At 40.5% G+C, this 22089-nt stretch overlaps 1 protein-coding gene across 7 annotated transcripts; it reads right to left on the bottom strand.

Annotated features, from left to right (window-relative positions):
- Positions 1-239: 239 nt before the first annotated feature.
- Positions 240-21694, bottom strand: LOC115759844 (atypical protein kinase C). Of its 7 annotated transcripts, none has more exons than XM_030700969.1 (11): positions 21396-21694; positions 20122-20476; positions 19938-20058; positions 4459-4509; positions 4302-4387; positions 2838-3794; positions 2582-2776; positions 1185-1300; positions 954-1080; positions 387-633; positions 240-327 (listed from the first exon to the last, which is right to left on the bottom strand). In XM_030700969.1, the coding sequence occupies exons 2-9, from the start codon at positions 20329-20331 to the stop codon at positions 993-995; spliced, it is 1824 nt and encodes a 607-aa protein (XP_030556829.1). In that variant the 5' UTR covers positions 20332-20476; positions 21396-21694; the 3' UTR covers positions 240-327; positions 387-633; positions 954-992. The 7 variants fall into 7 exon arrangements, with proteins under 7 accessions (XP_030556829.1, XP_030556820.1, XP_030556803.1 ...); XM_030700960.1 differs by lacking the exon at positions 1185-1300 and adding an exon at positions 1834-1955; XM_030700943.1 differs by lacking the exons at positions 1185-1300; positions 19938-20058; positions 20122-20476; positions 21396-21694 and adding exons at positions 1834-1955; positions 7621-8587; positions 9476-10138.
- Between the last annotated feature and the right edge of the window lie 395 nt (positions 21695-22089).

Below are 22089 nucleotides of genomic sequence, written 5' to 3' on the forward strand. Positions count from 1 at the left end.
AGATTTTGCCTAGCTGCCTAGGTGCTTAAATAGTAAAGTAATCATTTGTAGTTTAGTTTAATACTCGCAACTTGTGACCGTTTTTTCTTCATTCCTTTGTTTTTGGTATGAAAGTAGTGTTCGTTTTAAGACATGTTTTTTATAGAAGATTATAATTGCTTAATTTTGTATTTGCTTCTTTTTTAGTATTTTGTGTTTTTGTTTTATATATATATATATTTTTGTTGCATTTGCTAGTTGTTGTTGCTGTCTGCTATCTGTTGCTCTTGTTGCTGTTCTTTTTCTAATTCGTAATTTTAATTAGTTCAATGGAAGGCAAAACATGTGCTGCAGTAGACTTTTATTATTATTTGCTTGCATTTGATTATTATGATTGTTATTGTTACCATTATGATGATGTTGCTGCTGCTGATGCTGTTGCAGTTGTTGATGTTGCTGTTGCAGTTGTTGCTGTTGTTGTTGTTGCTGTGGGTATGGATGATATTGCTGTGCCTGTAGCGGTTGCTGTTGGCGATAATGTTGCTGCTGGCTTATATTATTATTGGTATTGGCTGCACCTCCCGCGCTGTTCAAATGCAAGAGGCTCAAATCGTCAGCCACGGAATCGTAATCACTGGAATCCTCGCCATAAAGCTGCAAAAGTTAATAATAAAATTCAATTTCAATTAAAGAGTCTAAAAAGTTTAAATATGGGTTGCTTTTTTTTTGCTTTTGCAATAGATATATTAAAAGCGTAATGAAATGTCTAAAAACTTTAATTAAAGTTCATTTCAAGCTTGACACGTACTTTAACATTCATGGTAAAAGTTTGCAAGAAACTTTACTCGCCAGACAAATGAAAGTAGTTCTCCCATTACAATGGGTAGAAAACACCTTTATCATGAAGATAAATTTACCCTTAGTTTTACAGAGAATACCCCAAAAGTATGATCGGTTGCTCAGGTTTTACTTACACGTATATTATATGGATGTAAATCACACGTCTCGTGGTGTCAGACGCAATCCTCCAATGACATGAGCAAGGGGTTTACATACTCAAAGCCCTCGAATTCCGATTGATCGATGTTATCAATGACATGGCTATGGAAGAGAACAATATATTAGTATAAATAATATTTGAAGATCTATTGGATTGTCAAAAATCGATGTTAGAGGAAGAGAATTATAACAAAAAACCAACTTACTCATCATCTGGCGTCAGCTGCACCGGTTCCCCGGTAAACTCGATCGGGAAATTAGCCAGATCGCGATCTGAGTCTAAGCGTGGCTTGAATGGAGGCGAAACCTGTTTGCGTTCGAGCTGCATGAGGTTGAAATTGGCATGTGTTTGGTTGTGCAGACGTGTGCGTGCGTGTGTGTGTGTGTGTGTGTGTGTGTGTAGAGGATATGCAAAGATAGTAAAAATAAAATGATTATAGCTAAAGTGCCAGCCAATTTCGGCAAACGTAAAAAACAATTCAATAAGGCTCAGGACACATTTCGAATGCATGTCCGTGTGCGTTTTTCTGTGTGTGTATTGATGATAATGATGATAAGTAGATTGATCGAGCAGGGTAGGGGGCGTGATCTTTATTTTTGAGGGGGCGGTGGGGGGCGGGGGTGGTTGATTGATAATAGAGAGTCGAGTAGGAGACAGCGGGCGGGTTCACAATGTGGCTGAGAGCGAACATTACCTGCTGTTAGTCTGACCGCGAATGCTATGAAGTTATTATTCGTATAATTTATTTTTGGGTATTGTCTCATGCGTCGTTGTACAAATAGAACAAAATAACCAAAACTAGAAGGTATTTCTTTTTTTTTTTTTAGTTTTGTTTTTCTTGACACAAAACTTACGGATCGTCTGGCGTCAATTCAGCCGGTTCTCTGGTAAATTGAACGTCAAAGTTTGTTGTCATATAAGGATCGCCAGGATCCAGGGTTGGTATATAAGGCGGTTGTACCTCCTTTTGTGCAATCTTTTCATACACAAAATTATATATAGTACGTTAAATACTTAATCATATGGGTTAAAATTGTCGCAATATTCAAAATACACCAGAAAATAAATAAATTAAAAGCTGACAAACAATTATTATTTTAGGTTGTCTTCATTCATTACAATATATATTTCTTGACATAAATTCCAATGATGATGTATGTTTCATATAAGGATATAAATATACCATCCTATTTAAAGGTTCTTTCACTTTTATACCCTACATATCTATCCTTCACTATCTTATTTTGATGTCGAGGGTGCCAAAAAGACTCCCTCAACATCTTATTTTTCAAGAAGTTTCATTTACTCTGTCATTTTTAGTGTAGCTTTAAGCAAAGGCCGATTTACATACAATTTTACGCTTCAAGGAGCATATATATTATATAAAGTCGGACAGACAGAAATATATATAAATTCTCTCTTTAGGAACAGGGTATACAGGAAAAAGAAAGCTCTGCTCTGCTCCGGGTTAGCTTGACCATTAAATAATTACTTTTGAGCTCTATAATGATTGGAGCACCACAAGTATCATCATTATTACCAACACTGACATCATCAAATACACACAAACAGATAGTGTCCATGCGTTGGCCTTAGACTTACCATTTCCCAATCAATAACCTTGAAGAACGGATGATTAACAATATCCATGAAGGCCGATTCGCGATGGCAGCCCAGGCGATCGGCAGGGTTCTTGTTGAGGAAACCTTTGAGAACGGAGGCAGCTTTGACGCTCAACGAACGCGGTATGCGTATAGTCTTCTCCAGAATTACTTGGAACAGATAATCCTCAGTATTCTGCAATTAATGAATAAAGTGTTAGACATCTGCTGGAGATGGGTGAGTCTATGAAACGTACCTGATCTGGATTTTCAGAAGCGCCGGCAATGTCAAAGGGACTGCGACCAGCGAGCATCTCGTACAGAAGCACACCGAGTGCCCACCAGTCCACCGAGAAGCCATAATCCTCGCCACGCAGTATCTCGGGCGCTATATAGTTGGGTGTGCCGCAGAAGGTGGAGGTGGTGTCACCCGGACGAATGCCCTCCTTGCACATGCCGTAATCCGTTAGCTTTATGTGGCCCTCATGATCCAGCAGCACGTTGTCCAGTTTCAGATCGCGATAGATGATGCCCTTCTCGTGCAAAAAGTTTAGTGCCAAACTAATCTCAGCTGCATAAAAGCGAGCGTGTTCCTCCGGCAAGCGACGTTGCCTCTGCATGTGGTACATCAAGTCGCCGCCGCGCACAAACTCAATGACAAAGAAGAGGCGCGAGGGTGTCTGGAAGCAAGAGTGCAGTCCCACCAGGAAAGGGTGATTCGAGGCTGTCTCAAAGACATGCTTCTCGGTCTGCACCCAGTCAATGTCCTCGTCATCGGTGACCAGCGCCTTTTTGATCACCTTCATCGCATAGATGCGACGCGTGCGTCTCAGCTCCACCATCAGCACCTTGGCATAGCTGCCGCGTCCAATGACGCGTATCAGCTCAAAGTCATTCAACGAGTACTGGCGCTGGGTGGCCGGCTCCATCGAATCTTCGGGCGGTGGCGGCACAACAATATGGGCGTGCTCGTGTGGCTCGTAGGAATCGGTAGCGCCGCCAACCGCCTCGTACGGCAGCGGTGGCAATGGCACCGGCATCGGATCGCTGGCCTCCTCGGCACGCTCCTTGACCAGCGGCTCCGGCTGATCGGTGCAGTGCTTCTGCACCAGCTTATGGCACTTTTTGTGCACCAACAGCTTGCACTGTATACACTTGAAACCCTGACGACCCAGGCCCCAGATGCGATCCTGGCAATAGGCACAGAAGGCACGCTAAAAAAACAGAAAAGAGTTAATTATTATTTGCTTAATTATTTTATAAAATATAGTTTATCTTTTTGATTATAAATATAAACGAATTAAAATTTAGTCGATCCTTCGATTTCGATCTTTGTGTATATAAATTATTAAATCCTCGCAAAGAGTATTTTTAATGTATAATTTTAATTTCATTTATTATTGATTATTTTGGTCTTGAGAAATTTACGTTTTCATCTTGAATATTTGATTCTATATAATTATTTATATAACAAAAACAACATAAACATTGCAAAAAAGTTTTGGAAACTTATAAAATAAGTTTCAACCTTCGATTAATATACCAATTAATCATAGATATATTATTTACTCATTTAAAACTATATTTTGGTTTCAATAGTAATTCTATATGTGTTTTTCATTTTATATAGGTCTCATGACTTCCACTTTTTGTTTCATTAGCCCAATGTGCAGTGGTGTTTCTATTAGATATCAAAAATACACGCATATGTGTCTACTTACGCGATTAAAACGTTTGGCCTGGAAAATGTGTCCATTGACGCGATATAATTTTCGCCAGCGACGTGCGCCTCGTCTGTAGATGCTGCCTATTGGATGGAGATATCAGAATGGAATCAATAAAATTGTTTAAAAAAAAAGTACAGAGAGAAAGACTTACGATCTTCGCCATCACAGGACAAGCCTGGCGCTTGAGGAACATTCGGAAATACTGCAAAATACAAACGATAACAAAACAAATTGTATTAAATGGCCATGTGTGCGTGGATAGGTATACAAAATAATTATCAAAACTGTTCACTTTCAATTCATTTTTATGCTTACGGCCAGTTGTTTTGCCCATGGTGAGCCTGACCTTATCAATATCACTGGCCGAACACTAAAGCCCAGCAAAGTGATTTTCTTGTTGTATATTTTCTGTGTCTTTTTATTATATTTTTGCTATATTTATTTTTACTTTTGTTTTTTTTACTTATAAACGGATTTTTGCCCAGCCACATTTGCCGTCGATTGTGTGTCTGATGTGGCTTGTTAACATGACAGAACCAACTCCATGACTGAGACAGACGAGCGCTAGGCGGTCGGGTCTTATCTCTGGAGCGGCCACGCACCATGTACACAACACAAGCAGCGAGAGCGCAGCGCTCTTTGAGAAGTTTTTCCAAGTAATTGCCGCAGTTAATTAAGTTTTCCGTGCAGCCCAAGAGACAAACGATCCAGTCAGTCAGTGTCCGTCTCAATTGAGTTCAATTGTTCGCACAAGAGTTTTGATATTTTAGCTATAACATTCATATTCAATTAGTTAACCAACTGCTGTTCATTCCTACGGGGCGTTTCAACATTTGACTCGCCACAAGGCCGCAAAATTGAGGCAACCCGATCACAACTAGCCCATGCCTTGCATTGACCTAGAATTCCCTGCTTCTAATGTCATATCAGGTATTGCCTACCTATTTACATACATACGTGTCTGGTAGGCGTTTATCTATGCACAGACACATGAGAGTGTGGGTCTTATCAGAGCGATATGCGATATGTATGACAAAATTTGTTTGGTTTTCGCTCTGTGTATGGGTGTTGTTGTATAGCCGCAGCTACTCATAGCTATAGTAAATGCTTGGCACAGAGATAACTCGGCAAATTTATAGTCCAGATAGAAATATTGGGAAATAAAAATAGCTTCGTTGGGAAAGCAGGTGCGTTAGACAGTAGTTTAGTCATTGAACTGAGTAGGCAAAAAGTGTGAAGGTCGACCGGATGTTTACAAGGATTGTGTACACAAAATAAATCAGCGGAACGCATGTGGAAATGCATGTGGAATGCATGTAGAATGCATGGTGAAGTACATCTGGTATGCATTCGAAACGCATGTGGAATGCAAGTTAAATGTTTGTAGAATCCATATGCAGTACAACTGGAATGCATATAAAACGCATGTGAAATGAATGCATAATGCATATGCAACATATCTAGAATGTATATTGACAACATGTAAAGTACATCTAGAATGCATGTGGAAAGATTATGAAATGCATGTGGAATGGATATGAATTACAGAATGCATGTATACTGCAGGTGGAGTGCATGTAGAATGCATAATGTAGTATGAACGCATATGCAGCGCATCTGGAAAACATGTGGAATGCGTATGAAATGTACATCTGGTTACATCTGGGACTCATGTGGAACACATGTAAAGTACATCTGAAAGCATGTGAAATACATGTGAAGTACATTTGGAATGCATGTGGCATGCATATGAAATGAATGCATGTATGAATGGAATGCATGTGAAGTTCATATGAAACTTATTTGGAGAAACATGCTTGTGGATCTCTTGTGGTATGCGTGTGGAAGGTGACGCAAAGGTAGCCTACGTGAAGGTCTCAAAACTTGATTAGTTCAACTGATAAAACAAATTTTAGCTATAAAAAACCCGACAAGCAGTCCACAGACTACTTTAATGGCAGTTATTGATTCATAAATAATTCAATACTGATCTCACGCTCTTATATGGCATCGAAGCTGACAGCCATTGACACTTGAAGTGGGTCTATCAGATCAATACTAACACGAGAAGCCACCACTCATAAAAGTGGCCGTTTGGGTGCTGTAAATTTGTGCCGCCTCACAGAAGCCGCTCCAGATGATCATCGTCGTCTTTGTGGCGAGTTCAGCGCGGGTCAGACAGCCGCACGGGCGCAAAAGCGGTTTCCAATTAAAACTAGTTAAAGTTATTATGTATAAAAATAATATTTATGATATTTTCTTAAATGTTTGAGGCTTTTTGGCACGCGCGAAAGGCGTCGTCACCGCGCGAGCTTCAGCTGCGAACTGAGGCCACAAAAGCGAGCAAAAGAACCGAATTCAAAAAGCACAACAAAAGAAAAACAGAATAACAAAGAAATAACAGACTCAAGAGGCCTTTGAATTGTCGCTAGAATTGGACGACGCGCTGAACTCTAATTGGGAGCAAGTGAGAGCGCAGCGAATGGCGCAGACGATAAGATCAGGGATGGAAATTAATGTTCAAAGAAATATTTACTTATTCAAGTGAAATAAAACGTGAATAAAGCTAATTGAAATAAACACTTAATGCATATAAAAACAGTGACTTTCTATGTAGAAGAATGACATGGTTTAAGGTCCTTTAAGTAGGATGATAGTTGGTGTTTGTATCCCAAGAAGACCCTGATATTTTTGATATATTTAAATGATAATTTAAAAACAGATATTTTTCAACATTTTCATATAAATTTGAAGATTGGTTTGTATGTAGTATAGAAAGTATAGAAAATTTAAAAGTTTATAAATAATTAAAAGTTCATTTTTGGCATGTCAGCTTAAAAGTCTAGAAGTAAGTTCAAATGTATATCGAATATTATAGGTCTCTTCCTGAACAATTAAAGTAAAATTTATGCATTTTTTCCCCCATTTTTCGTAGCACATATTTGAATACTTTCTATTGAATTCAACTTGAACTTTTCTTTGAGGAGTCTAACATTAAGTTATGCATGGGTCAAATTATAAACGAAATTAATTTTTATTTTATTATTTTATTTAAAGGACTGTTTATCTAATAAATAATATAAAACACATTTAAATAACACAATAATAATCAAATAATTTAACACGATTTTTAATCACATAAGTCACATATTGTCAGACTTATATTAGTAACAAGTAGAACCACGTTTAAAACTATGAGAGTATTAGGCCCTCTGCTCAAGCAGACTTATCCCTTTTAATTTGTTCACCAATCGGTTTCACTCTAGTTTCAAACACAATTCTGGACATTTTCTTGCCCATCTCGCACAATTACCTGTTGCATAGGCTGGCTCAATCTCCTCCTCGGATTGCAGCTGATGCTGCGGGGGCATCTGGTGTTGTTGTTGCTGCCCGTGCTGTTGCGTTACGCCCATGGGAACCGTGGGAATGGGCACGGGAATGGGCAGACGCTCGTAGTGTATGCACTCGTGATGGTATTGCTGATGATGATGCCCGTGGCCATTGTGTATGGTGCCCAGGACGCTGCTGCGTCCACCAATGCTGCCGCCAGCGATGCTACCGCCGGCTCCACAGCCATTGAGGCCGCTGCCAGCGCTGCCGCTGTGATGGCCATGATGATAGTCTATTAGCATGCCGGGGCCGCCGATGGCCACAGTGGCGCCGATAGCACCACCGCCACCGCCACTGCTGCCGCCACCGGAGTCATCGGTGGTGGTGGTGGTGGTGTTGTGGCAACGACTGGAGCAGCGACCCAGCGAGCCGCTGCCGGTGCTGTGATGCCCGAGGCTGCCCATATGCCCGGCATGGCCCATCACCAGCATGCCGCCCATTATGGAGCCACCGCAGCCCTGGCTGGAATCGGAGCCAGAGTCATGCCCGGTGCAGACAGCACCCGCCGATCCTGGCCTGCTTAGCGTCGCATGCGGCGGCGTCACCGACGCCGTCGTCTGCATATAATGATGCGTATACGGATGCGGATGCGGCACATCGTAATCACCCGTATCGATGTGACTGGCGGATATCATGCCAATGCTGCCCGTGCTGCCTGTGCCCACGCCCACGCCGACTCCAACTCCGACGCCGCCCTGAAGACAGCCCAGCGAGCCGTGGGCGCTGCCATGATGACTGTGACTGTGATGGCTGCCATGGGCGCTGCCGCTGCGACTGTGGAGCGAGACGCCTCTGGTCAGCGTATTGTTGGCCGACTGTATGGAACTGACCACTGCGCCGCGGCACATGATGTCCGACAGCTGATTGGCCTGAATATCAAAGTACTTCGACTGGCCACACACAGAAGGGAAGGGAACAAATGTCAGTTGATAAGCTCAAGTCCCTAGAGAGCTGTGCTTGATTTACAACATTCGTTGCCTTGACTACCCATTCAATAAATGTTACATTTTCCAATTACACGAATTACTTGCTTTTGGGGGCTGTTCCGCAATGCGATTCTGATCCAATTTCTCCAAACTATTTGAGTATATTTCATCAAATCTTTTGCTTTTAGAGTTTTTCTTGGTAAATTCCTAGAAAGTGCTCCTAAAAAGCACATTTGAGCTGTTCTCTTAAGAACGTAAATAAATATGGGGAATCTTCAATGTTTAATGTTTAGCTATGGCTATAAAAGACTAATCGAAGTATTCCATAAATAAATAACTATGCTAAGAAACAGCTCCTAAGAATCTTTAGTTAAGCAAATAAAGTACAATAGAGCTAAGGTATATGGTTCAAATTTCTAGAAGAATTAGGTCAAAGAGAAATTAGGAATTCAATTTTGTAATTAATTTCTTCACAATTTCGTATAATTTTCTTATAAAAGGTTTTGCATGAGGCATATGTATTTTGTATATGTATATTAATTCTTCTAGTCTGAGAGAATCTATGTATTACAGTGTTTATCAAAAATGTAGTAAATTCTTTGTAGAAAACAAATCTACTTCTAATCTTGAAGATTTGAATAGTATTATTCACCAGTCAAGTTCCTAACATATATATCTATATAGTTGTTGATCCCTCATCAAACTCTTTATCGCATACCTTGTCCCATTTACAAGGCTTTACGCGGATTTGCGCCCAAAATTGTAATCAACTTGAATTGGTCTCATTTCTTTTTTTTTGGCATTTTACAGTTCGAATCAGGCACAGCTCTGGAGCCCTGTTCTATTAAGTACCGTGTTCAGTACCTGCGGACTGTCCAGCTGATCCAGCGACTGTCTGCGTGCCGCATAGTCCAGGTGCGTGAGCAACTGCTGTGCGGCCGGGCAATTCTTGTTCGAGTGCTGATGCAGATGCTGCTGCGAGGATGTGAGCAACGGCGGCGGAGGCGGCGTTATCGAGCCGCAAGGTGAACCCGGACAGGGACTGGAGCAGCGCGACCGGCATGTGGGACTGTAGCAGAGTGTGCCGCCGCCTCCTTGTTGACTGGCCGAGGGTGTCGAGGGGCAGGTCTGTGACTGCTGCGACTGCTGTTGCTGCTGCTGTTGTTGTTGTTGCTGCTGCTGCTGCTGTTGTGGCATGCACGGCGGCGGCTGCTCCTCCTCCTCCTCCTGCTGCACAAGGTTGACGGGCAGCGGGGTGCACTGCGTCAAGCGGCGTGGCGAGCGTCCACGATCCACTGTCGTGGCGGACCAGTAGCCCCAAGCCATAATTCGCGTGTGTTTGTTGTTGTTGCTGTTGTTGTTATTTTAGTTTTGTACGCGGCGCGTTGAAGATTCAGTTCGGTTTGTTTTGCACTTGAATTTTGCTGTTGCCGCTGCCGCTGCCGCTAGTTGCGATTAATTGCCGCAAATTTGCATAAACTGGCAATGTCAACAAGCGTACCGAAGAGTGGGGCACAAGCAACCCAAAGAGAATGAAAACTTTAGACAAAATTGCACAGTGGAGCAAGTGTGATCACAAATCAAAATTTAGAATTCGATTCTTTTTTACGAATAGAAAAGTTATTGGTGCTAAAACACTTTAGTTAAATCATAAAATAAACGCCCAAACTGTAATAGTTTGATAAGAAATACCCTCGAATATATAGAGTTTATCATTTGAAATTAAAATTATTTAAGCTGTTGCTTCTCACTCATGAACGCTTTAATTGAAGCGAATAAAAACCACTTTTAAAAATCGAATGCAACTATTTTTGAACCGTTTCCTTTATAGAATTAAGTATTGTATACAACACCGTTTTCCACTTTCCCTTAAAAATCGCATACCGAAACTACAATGAATAAAAAGGCAATATCCTTCTTGTAATTAATAACTTTATGAAATATTATGTCATTTATGTACTTCATTCAGAAAACAACCAACTCCCGTCCCACTGTGCCGGCTCAAGTGCAAATTGTGTGGCACATGGCAGCACATAGTAAACGAACACAACAAAAAAATAGAATAGAAACCGGGACAAGGCCCAGCAGCAGCTGCAACGGCACTTTCTGCATTTACCGTTGAGAACGGGCAGCAACGCCGCGGGCTGCCCAAAACTATGCAATGCAAAAGTTTTCAAAGCCAAGCGACAGCTGCGCCCCCTGGCGTGCAAATTCTATAGTTTAAAATGATTGATTAAAAACTGCAGGCAATGGGCGGCTGTGGGGCGTGGCCGGCTTTGGGCGTCATGCAGACGGGGCTGTCGCCGCAGAAACCACACCTAAAAAAATATAAATTGTGTAATAATGGGCAGAACACAGCATGAAAGCAGAAGTGGGAGCGAGACAGCGCAACGTCGAGAGGGAGAGATGCGGCGAAATGCAAGCAAAACAGCTGACAACTCTGTTCAAGCGCACAAACACACATACATACACATACACATACACACACACACACACACACATCGGCGCACACATACAGCGGCGCTGCGACAATCACAAACAATTTAACCCAAGTCAAACGAGCGCACAAGTTGCAGCAAATTGTCAAAGGCGTGAAAGCCCATGAAGTTAAAGCGAGAGGGAACTACATAGCGAAAGAGAGTATCGAAATGCGAGAGAGCGTATGCCAAACTGCGCAGGGAAATTTTACTCGCAGCGCGGCCAGCCGAGAAAGTATGCAATCCTCCCCAGTGCAGTCAAGTGTAAATAGAAAATTTCTTCAAGTGTATTGGTAGGTCACATCAAAATTGCTTGATGTTGGGACATTGTTGTTGTTGTTGTTGTTTTCGTTGTCGCTGTCGCTGGTCTTGTAGCTTGTTGAGACAATTGAAATTAAGTACTCTACTTTCATGCATAATTCGCATGATTAACGAGGCAACCAGAGGGTGGCTCCCACAGCAGCAGCAGCAGCATCCACTTGAGGCAAGTGGTTTCTGTCGTGACAAGTCAGTCGATCCTTGCTTTTGTGCTGACAATGCAGCCTGGCCAGGGCCCCAAGCGAATGCCCATTGAGAGTGTCCCAGCCCAGTGGGAGCCGGCTGCAGGGCGGGCGCGTGTTTTGGGTAACATCGTTTGCTAAATATAAACACACTTTCCAGGCATTGTTTGGTGGCTGCAATTGGAGCATGAATATTGGTTGTGCCCCATCAGAGGCATGCAGTTGGGCGGCAAATGCGGGGTTAGCGGGTCACCGAACGAGCTGACAAGTTGGTTAGTTGCACAGCATTAACATTGCCCCAGCACCCAACCACCCAACCACCCAAACCGAGGACCCACCCACTCAGTAACAGTGTGCGGTAAATCAATCAGTGGCTAACCCCAGAGAGCCTTTGACGTTGCAATAAACTCGAAATGAGAATATAATTTTATGAGCAACTTGTTTTGCCAGCTAAACGAGGTTTATCCTTTAATAGAAACTTTCTGCAAACGCTTTAATTAAATCATGAACAAACTTTCCTCTAAAGGAAGCTGACACAAATGATAAAATGTCGTTAAATAAATTGTTTTACTTGTTTTTAAGAGTACTTAGTTATCATTTCAAACTGTATATTTAACCGGGTTAGTCTCTCTTTCTAGTCCTTGCACAAATTTTAAGTATAGTTTGGTCAAATTGTATGGTCTATATAAAGCTGATTGTACTGACAAGCTCAAAAATTGTTGAAATTATTTGTACAGTGCCTTTAATCAGCAGATCAGGCTTGGCAAAGCAGGGAAATGTCGGCTAGATTAACTATATAGTCGCATTCAATATAACGTTACTTGTTACAGAACCAAACCTTTGGCTAATCCTTGGACCTTTTAGAGCCTTCGGACTATATCTTTTGCATCAAAAATCTTTAAGCATAAGAGAAGTATGTATTATACGATAGTATTTAAAGTAACACACAATATTAAAGTAAGTATTATTAAAGTAACACACATGTAGAATATTATCACGTTACGCAACACTGATATCGATGACTAATAAAATGTTAACATAATAATGTAGCTGTTAACAGAATAATAAAATCTTAACATATGAGATAACATAATAAAGGTTACTCCAAATCGTGTAAGACGATAGTTTAGTTAGTAAATGTTTTTAAAAATCAGAAGTTCTTGAGCTCTATCCATAAACTACTTAATTATGGCACATGTCAAAATTGATTGATAGTCACAATCGAAGCACGACATTTGGACGAAGAGCTATTTTTCTTGTCAGGAAAACAATAATGTTTGATTTATAATAGTTATAAGGTAAAACGTAGTTCTCCTCAAAACATGCAATTAAAAATGCAATTTAGTTCTAGATTTGTGGAATGCATCTACCTTCAGTCTATGATGCAACCTCAAGAATATGCACATAGAAACATGCACATATAAACACATACTACATACATATATCTTCAGACAGAAGGATTAGCATATTGAATGCATTACGCATACGCACTGTAATCGAACTGAAATGAATGGGCAACATGTTGAGCAAGTATCAATTACATGAATTACCAATAATGCCCAACAACTCGGCTCGAAACATAGTTAATGGGGCTAATCAATCAGAAATATACAAAGCAGTGTGAAATAATGCTTGTGACACAATATAATATGATAATTAATGCATTATGCCGTTGTCAACATCTATTATTAAGAGCCAGTCAATGTTCAATGATTAAATGATACCACGCCAGATTTAGCAATTCAACTACAATACGTATATATATCTCTCTATATATATATATATAAAGAGTGTGCTACTTCAACGAATTGGCGAATCAACAATGCTTAAGTATCTGCAAACAATGGGCTTACATCACATCACACGGCGCAGTCAACCGTTGATGTTTATCAGGACACGCCCCAGCGAAATCCACTCAAGTTGCCAGCGATAATAACGATAAATAAAACAACAACAGCAGCAACAACAACAATAAGGCGAGCGGCCATCTTAAAGCCGCGTTCTCTGTCTGCTCCGGCAGCCTCCTGCTGCCGCTCTGACCCCTAGTTAAGCAACAAAAATTTGTCTGCGAGTGACGTCAGAGGCGAAGGCGAAACGAGCAGAACCATAAATTTGTGAGTGCCTGGTGCCTGCTGCCTGGCCATTTGGCGAAGCCACCTGCGTCCGAGCTGAAGCACTTTGCACTGTTAAATTTCACGCCACAAGAAAGGACGCAAACAACTCAAAGGCAAAGCAGCCAAATGCGAGTGCGGCTTTCGCTGAGAGCTGACGCCGTTCTGTAGCTGGCCATGCATGCAAAACGAGTCCAAATGTACGTCATGTGCATGACTAAGCGGGGGTGGGGGCTGACTTGGGGTTGGCTGGGGTTATACGAGCCAACTGAGAGCTAACTATAATTTCATTAAGCCCAATGGCATCATTAAAATATGCCAAACAATCATAATGCGCCCACTCCCTGCAGGGCTGGCGTAGGGCGAGCCCCAAAAAGTATGCAATGCCAAAATGTAAATGTGTTGATCTGCCAGCAACAACAACAACAACAACAACAAGATTTAAATGGCATCGCATTTGAAGGCGACAGCTTGGCCAACAAATTTGTCGATTGTGGGCTTTTGATTTTCACACACACATACACACACACGCACACGTGTCTGGAGAGCCAAAAAGAGAGAAAGAAAGAGAGGGAGGGAGAAAGCGAGCGCAAATTGTGCGCCCTGCAGCGTCTTGGCAACATACTGACACACATACAGCTACAGCTAGCTACACATGTGTGTGTGTCTGTGTATCTGTGTGTGTTTGTGTTTGTTAGCCTGGTCAAGTACCAAGTATTTGGGCATCTTTTTGGCCTAGACAGCTTTTGGGCTTGTAATGCAGGCAGGCGACGGCGTCATCAACGCTTGGATGAAGTGCAAATGCCTGCTGGGGTCAAGTTTAGGGCGGGGGGTCTTACACAAACACAAACACACATGTGTATAGTGTGTGTTTTTTTTTGCGGCATGTCTGTTTGCCTCTGTGTTTGTTTGTTTGTCTGTCTGTGTGCGCCGCAGCAGCCGAAAGACGAATCAGCGAAGCAAATGGAAATCAATGATTCGATTTTGGTGCTGAGCAAACGAGGTGCGACGTTAACATGAACCGGATTCAGTCGCAACCAACAATTTGATTAAGTGACAAATGTAAAACATGACACTTGCCTTGCGGGTATACCGCAAAATTGAAGGTGAACACGCGTCCTGTTTTCCCTGTTCCAGCAGAAAAAAATACAATGCCATACAAAAAGGACAAGCAAAAATATGACGAGCTGCTCGTTTGCATTTAAAATTTAAAATTAGAGTAAAAAATATTTGAATGATTTATGGTTGAAACTTAAGCGTAGAAAGCATTGTAGAATACCCTCTGACATATAAAGTAAAAGGAATTTTAAATCAGTTTTTGCTGAACTCAAGTTTTCACTATTCAAATTATATTTTTATTAAATCAAATATAATTGACTAAGATACTGAATTCACGAAATTATTGTTGCTCACATTTGAAATGAATAAGACAGTAGAAAGTTTTGAATTCCAGATAAACTGAAGCTTATTTAACAAATGAATTGACATAAATGACTTAAGCATAAGCCCAACATTCATTCACTGCAAGTAAAACTTGTCTGCGTTGTGCATAAAGCCTAAAAGCATGCTATACAATTCTTAATCACAGTCAATCGACTGTGCTTTAATCTTCAACAATCCCACTTAAATATCGACTTAAGAGCAGACATTTAAATGTTTCAAACCTGAGCAGCTCGAACGATTATAAAGTCGAAAGCTTAATTCGAGACAAAAATAGTTATAATAGTCATTTGCAGCAGCTTTCAATCATACGCCCCGTTGCACAAGAAAATTAAAACGGAAAAACTAATCAGAATTCCAAACCAAATGCGATGCCAGTCAAAAAATATTGCCCCGCGGCAATTGATTTTTTGTGCTTCAAATTTTTTACTTGTTTTTTCCTTTTTTTGAAGTACTTTTTGGGCGAACAGCGAGAAGTTTACTAAGAATTGTATTTCAATAAATTAACAAACCCTTTCGCTGGGCTTTTCACGTTTTGTGTCAACAATTGGCAACGTTTTAGTTAATTTCACTCAGTTTATACTTTATATTATGTATAATTTATATATACTTGTGAGTGTGTGTGTTTGTGTGTGCGTGCGTGTGTATGGGGTAATTTGGTATATTTGCTGTGCGCGACGACGCGACGTTAGCAACAGCAAGAAAAAAGCGTAGCTTTCTTTCTTGTTTTTTTTTGTTTTGTTTTAATTTGTTCCGTTTTATTCTATCCGCACGGCACTTCCAGACAGGCGAGCAGCCACGGCGCGAGTGTTGCGACAGAACGACGAATGCCGACGCAGTCCAAAAGTTTTGCTAGGGATATTTTCGCACACACACATAATGAGAGCCGTCCCGTACTTGTATCGGTGTGTGTGTGTCTGCCCGCTGTTCAATGTCAGGTGACGCAGGCAGGCAGGCAGGCAACAGCAGAAGCAGAAGCAGCGCCGGACGCCTTTTAAAGTTCGGCTCCTGCACTTGCGCTCAATTTCACTTCCTTTGAAACTTTTGCAGCCGCCTAGCAAAAGCCAAACGCCGGCGCAGCATTGCCAGCAGTTGAGCGAGCTCAGCAGCACAGCAGCTCAGCTGGCAATGCTATCAGCGCTCAGCTGTTTTTTTTTTTTTTTTATTGTCTTTTGGGAGGGAAATTGTTCTCTTGCTAACTATCTATCTCGCTCTGCTGTGAGGGCATCTTGTATATCGACCTTATGTGTTTCGAAGCTTGTACGCCTGGATAAAGTTTGTTGCGCGCGTGTTAGTGTGTGTATTTGTGTGTGTATGTGTGTGTGTGCGAGTAGAGGCCAGCGTTGCCATATTGCAGGCGCATAAATTATAACGACAGGCGGTGAGATAAAGAGAAAGAGAGCGCGCTTGTGGCAGAGAGCGGAACAAAGGGGCAGACGCTTCATTGTTAGCCGGAGATGAAACCGGAAGGTAGAATGCAAAACACAAGGCAACCAAAACAACGGCTTATAAAAACGCCTGCCCCACACACACACACACACACACACAGCATTTACTAATCAACACACAGCAACACCAGCAGCAGCAGCATCAACAACAACAACAACAAAACAACCACAACAACAACTGTAGCAATAACAATAACTACACAAACAAACATGCAAAGGTAGCAAAACATCAACAGTCGCGTCGTGTAATGCTTTTAAGGCGCTTGTATGAGTTTTGCGGTACGCTTGTGTACGTATGTATGTACATGTGTGTGTGTGTGTGTGTGTAGCAGCAGCATAATATGTTGGCACACAGACACAGAAGCGGAGAGAAAAACGCATAGAAAATGCTTTTAATACATTTTAAGCCGCATTTTTTCACACGTGGATACAAACAAAAAAACAAGAACTACAACAAATGCTGCAAATATTCATGGATGGGAACATGCAGAGCATAGTCCGGAAGCCGGAATATATGCAAAATAAAGAAAACATTTCTAAACTTTGTTGAGTGTTTTGCGGTAGCAAAATTATATCAGCTACTGTTTTTGCTGGCTGAACTCACTTTTTTGCTATTTACGACAACAGCCGAAAAAACAACAACAACATAAATAAAATAAACTACACTGGAACGAAGCCCGAGATAACGGTTAACTTTTAAGGCATGAATTAGAGTTAAAGCATTCGCGGATATATTTGCAAAAAGTTCTAGATATCAAAAGGCGATAACATTTAACTTTTTTGGCTAGTCAACTAACAGTTATTCTAGCGCAATTAGAAGTACAGTAAACGCTCGAGAAATAAAACGATTTGCCTTCCTCCGATTCGCAAAAGTATATATTAGCTTAAATGTTTTTCTTGTAATAAACTATTTTTTTAAATAATACGAATATGGAATATGGAATGGAATCTTACCATAACAAATATATACTTTTAATCAAAAGCCTTAAGAGACACTGTACGACAGTTCTATATTTGGATAAAGATATGGATGTAGATATATAGAATATGAAAAATATCGATTACAGCTTGAGAATAATTCTACGTTGTGAACCTTTGATTCCATTTAGTTTTTCTTTCTATATTTCTGTGCTATATTCGTTTTTCAAGCCTTTCCACTTTTTGTAAGAAAATACTCTACCCCTAAATGTTAATTTGGACCACAAAACGTTATAAAATTCTGGTGTTGTCCCATTTTGTTGTTTTACGTGTTTTACAGTTATTTATTGTTGTTGTCGAAACATTTTGTTTTTGTCATTAGGAAAATTTCGAATGGGGCGAAAGCCAAAAACTTTTTGTGGCAAGGATAATTAAGCACAGACAGTTAACTAAATAGATGGCTAAAGAGTCCGAATGTGTGTGTGTGCTGGTGTGTGTGCGAGGTATACTCCCAGGCGTGCCTGCAATGCCAAAGCAGAAGAATAAGCCGCACAAAAATTTAATTTTTGAAAAGCAGGCTAACCAAGCTGGCAGCAAACAATTTAATTATAATGAATTATAAACGAAGTCGGCAGCAGCAAGCGGGTCAAAGGGCAGATATGAGCTGAGCGGAACAAGCAAACAAAAAAAACTGTAAGAACAACAGCGGAAAAACGAGTGAGTTACCAAAAACTGGAGTCTACTTAGGGGCGCGGGGCAAAACGTTTAGCCTGTAGGCGAGTGTATATACGTGTCTGTCTTGGCGAGTGTGTCTGTGTGTGTGTCTGTGTGTGTGTGTGTTGTAATATGCCTGCACAAGTTAATTAATATTTTATGTTATTAACATGGTCGACTGCTGTTTGGATTTGGGCTGCACGGGGGCCAACCGGGAACGCCGGGTGTTTGCCAAAAGGCAACGCCAGGCACCGTTTATTGGGCTAATAAAGCAACGTACGGCATATTGTTTAACCAGGCTCAAAATGTGCACAAAATTGCGGTTAAATTGTGCTACATCTGAAAGCCGCAAACAGCCAAGTCCAGTCCGGCCCCAACCACGACCCCGAGCCCGAACCCGGCAACAGCCACAAATGAGCGAAAAACGTTGATAATGAAATTTGTCAAAATTAAAAACTTTCGCATAGTTGTGCGGGTCAAAACAAATGTGTTCAAATGCGCATGTGTGCGTGTTATGTAAATGGCCCAACTCGAGGAATCCTTTTGCAACATAAAACGTATTCCCTTTTCAGCTAAGCCACAGCCCAAACCAAAAGTCTGGATAAACAAACAATAAATTTACTTCTTAATTAACGATTTGTGTTTACCAGAAACTGCGCCCAATCTCTAGCAAAATTGCTTTGCACAAGCAAGCATAAAATATGAATCTTAATTTAACTTAATAATTCATTGCATATTTTAAATTGGGATCCATTAAAGAACGAAGAGCCTATTGTAGTATCGTCTAACTTATGTGAAATAATATTCTACTTCTTCTAATTTAGAAGGTATTTAAGAATTCTGGAGGAGTTTTGTCAATGACAGAGTGAAGCTCTCAATTTACAGAGAGGAAGTCAAAACATGTGCAATTTTATTGATTTTTTTTTATAGATATTCAAAGACTTGAATAATATATTTGACTAAAAATTTTAATATTCTTTTAGTGGATACCCTTCACCTTCTTTTACCGACATTTATAATAGAAAGATACTTGATCTGTTTATACTAATCTAGAAGATACATGTCAAATTTTGTGATTGTGATTGCTGGGAAAAGAGGTAATTTATCGACTAGCGGAATATATAATATATATATAAGAGCTAGAAACTTGAAACCTTGAATATAGGTCCTTCTAGTGCCCGCGACGAATATTATATTCTATATAATAATAAGTCTCTAGCTTTTATTAGTTCCTAGATTGCCTCGGTCATAGATACGGACGGTCGGACAGACGGACGGACATGACTAGATCGACTCGGCTATTGTTGCTAAGCAAGAATATATGTACTTTATGGGGTCGGAGATACTTCCTACTGCCTGTTGCATACATTTCCACAATAACATTCACATTTTACCCCATTTTTTTTTGTATCTTTTGCAATTCCTCGATATTACAGTCTCAAAAAATAGATACAAATTCCTTTAGTGTACGTTTAGTGCTCCATAATTAATCTTACAGTACACACTCTACGCCCCAATCCTGGTGTTTCCTTATGACATTCAAGAACAACCCACATTAACCCCAGTGACACATTAATTGGCATTTCCTGGGATACAAAAAGTGCTTATCGCCAACTCGATAACATCGTGAACATCAAATAAAGCACTTACAGCATAGAGAACAATATAAATATATATATCGCGATAAGAAAAGACTTTCGACTTACCATGAATAACCAGCTGGGAGTCGTAATTCATCTCATACAATCGTATGGCTTCATCCAGTTCCATGTTGGTGGATATGGTGCACGGGTCGTTCTCCTCATCGACCCACTTGATGGTGAAGGGCTGTAGAAGAAGGTAAACACATTGGGTAAAGATACAAAGATCTTGAGATATGCTTGAAGTCACCTGATCGATGGGAAAGCGGCAAATGTTGCGTATCTCATAGCACAGTTCCTCGTACGTGATATTCTTATTGATGGTCGTGATTATGATCTGACCATTGTAGGCAGTCTTCACTGTAATGCAATTGGGCGAGGCGCCCAGCAACGAGGCGGCATTGTTCAAGCTGCCAGCGCCACTTCCATCGTTTAAAATTTGCGAGGGCATTTTCTGCATTGGGACGGAAACGTACAAAACGACGATTGAGACGGAGGCGTGTTGCAAGCGGAGTTATTGTCGTTGATATTTGTTGAGAATTTATTTTTATTTTTTCTTAAAGTTGTATTTAAACATGCACAAGAATCACAGAAATTATAACGAACTGTAAGAAAAAAAAACGATAAATCAAAAATGAATTAGCACATTTGGTGCTTTAAATAAAAACTAAGCTAATTAAAAATATTTAATATAATTGGATTTATGGAATGTCTTTTTTGCTCATTGCAACTTAACATTCTGCTGCTGTACTTAACAGCGCTGTTAAGTTATGCTTTAACATTGCTTGCCGTAACAGTGTTTTCTCCCTCTCGCATCCCCCGCAAGAGATGCAGCACGCACAAAAGCTTCAGATGAAAAGCACTTTTCTCTCATTCGAGCTTTTTTAATTCAAATCACTTTTTGGGATGCGCCACGCAGCTGTCAAAATTTGACTTTTGCCCCACACCGGTTAAAGTTCGCGAGCATAAACAAGATGCCACAGGTGTCTGTTGTTGTTGCCGTTCAAACGCACAGCCGAATTCTTGCTGGCAACTAACATTGCAATAGCATGAATCATAGCATCAGTTGCGGCAGCAACTGTTAAAAGGCGTTACGCCCACAGCTGAGACTAATGCAAAAGAAGCCACAACGAAAATTAGAACGCAAAGCTCAACAGCAAGAACAACAGCAACAATGTTAAGTGTACTTATTGCGCAAACACGGCCCACGGCCCACAAATAACGAGTATTTATATTGCTTTAATTAGCGCCGTGCATTGACCAACTAAAAAGGCAGCCAAGACGACAACAACAACAACAACAACAACAACAGCGGCAGCAGCGCAGCGAGAGCCAAGCCAAGCCAACAAATGCCAAAGCGTAGCGCAGCGACAACCTGTATTTTTTTTCTTCTTTTCTTTTCTTTGCTCATTTGCATTTAAAATCTGGGCTGTGTTGCCGCTTTTGCTTGAATTTCTATTTGCAGTTGAATTTTTGCAAGACAATAAACTGTCGATTTACTTAATTTCACCTCATTATGCTTACTTCTGTTAGTCGTGGTAATTTGTTTAACCAAAAATGCCGCACAAGGCAATAGTAATAAGCGCACTCTCTCACACACACACAAACACACACACATACACAGCACACACGCAGAGAAAATACTAACGCAAACGAAACACGGCACGCAAAGAAACGGAAACCTTAATTGCAGTTAACTAAAAAGCGACACATAATTAAGTTGACGAAATAAGCGCACGCACTTTAAATGGTATTGTTAGCCATCAATTTTGTTTAAATAATTGTAACATTTTTTACAAATGCAACAAGTGTGGCTGTCTGTGGCTAACAAATTGCGCTGTTTTATACTGAAAACCAAAGATGACACTACCTAAATTTAAATATTTATCGATGCCAGAAATTGTGCTATCGATGGTCATGTTCCACCCAATCGTGATATCGATTGTATCGATGTTGTGTAGACATTAGACATATTCCATCTATTATTTTTTTTATATAATTCTTGAATAACAAAGTGTGGTTTTTATAAAATCATAAAAACATTTCTTTCAGCTGCCCATTGAAAATAAATTTTTAGACCAAGTATTATAACATTTTTCAAACAAAAGCTAGAAAGAAAGATAATTATTAATAAAAACAATTTAATATTATTTTAGTTGTTTCCCTAAAACCACATGATAAGAAATACTGTAATATGGTATTTTTGTTTCGATAAGTA

This window comes from Drosophila novamexicana, unplaced genomic scaffold, assembly GCF_003285875.2.
Source record: "Drosophila novamexicana strain 15010-1031.04,08,12 unplaced genomic scaffold, DnovRS2.1 tig00000008-arrow-pilon, whole genome shotgun sequence".
NCBI classification, from domain to species: Eukaryota; Metazoa; Arthropoda; class Insecta; order Diptera; family Drosophilidae; genus Drosophila; species Drosophila novamexicana.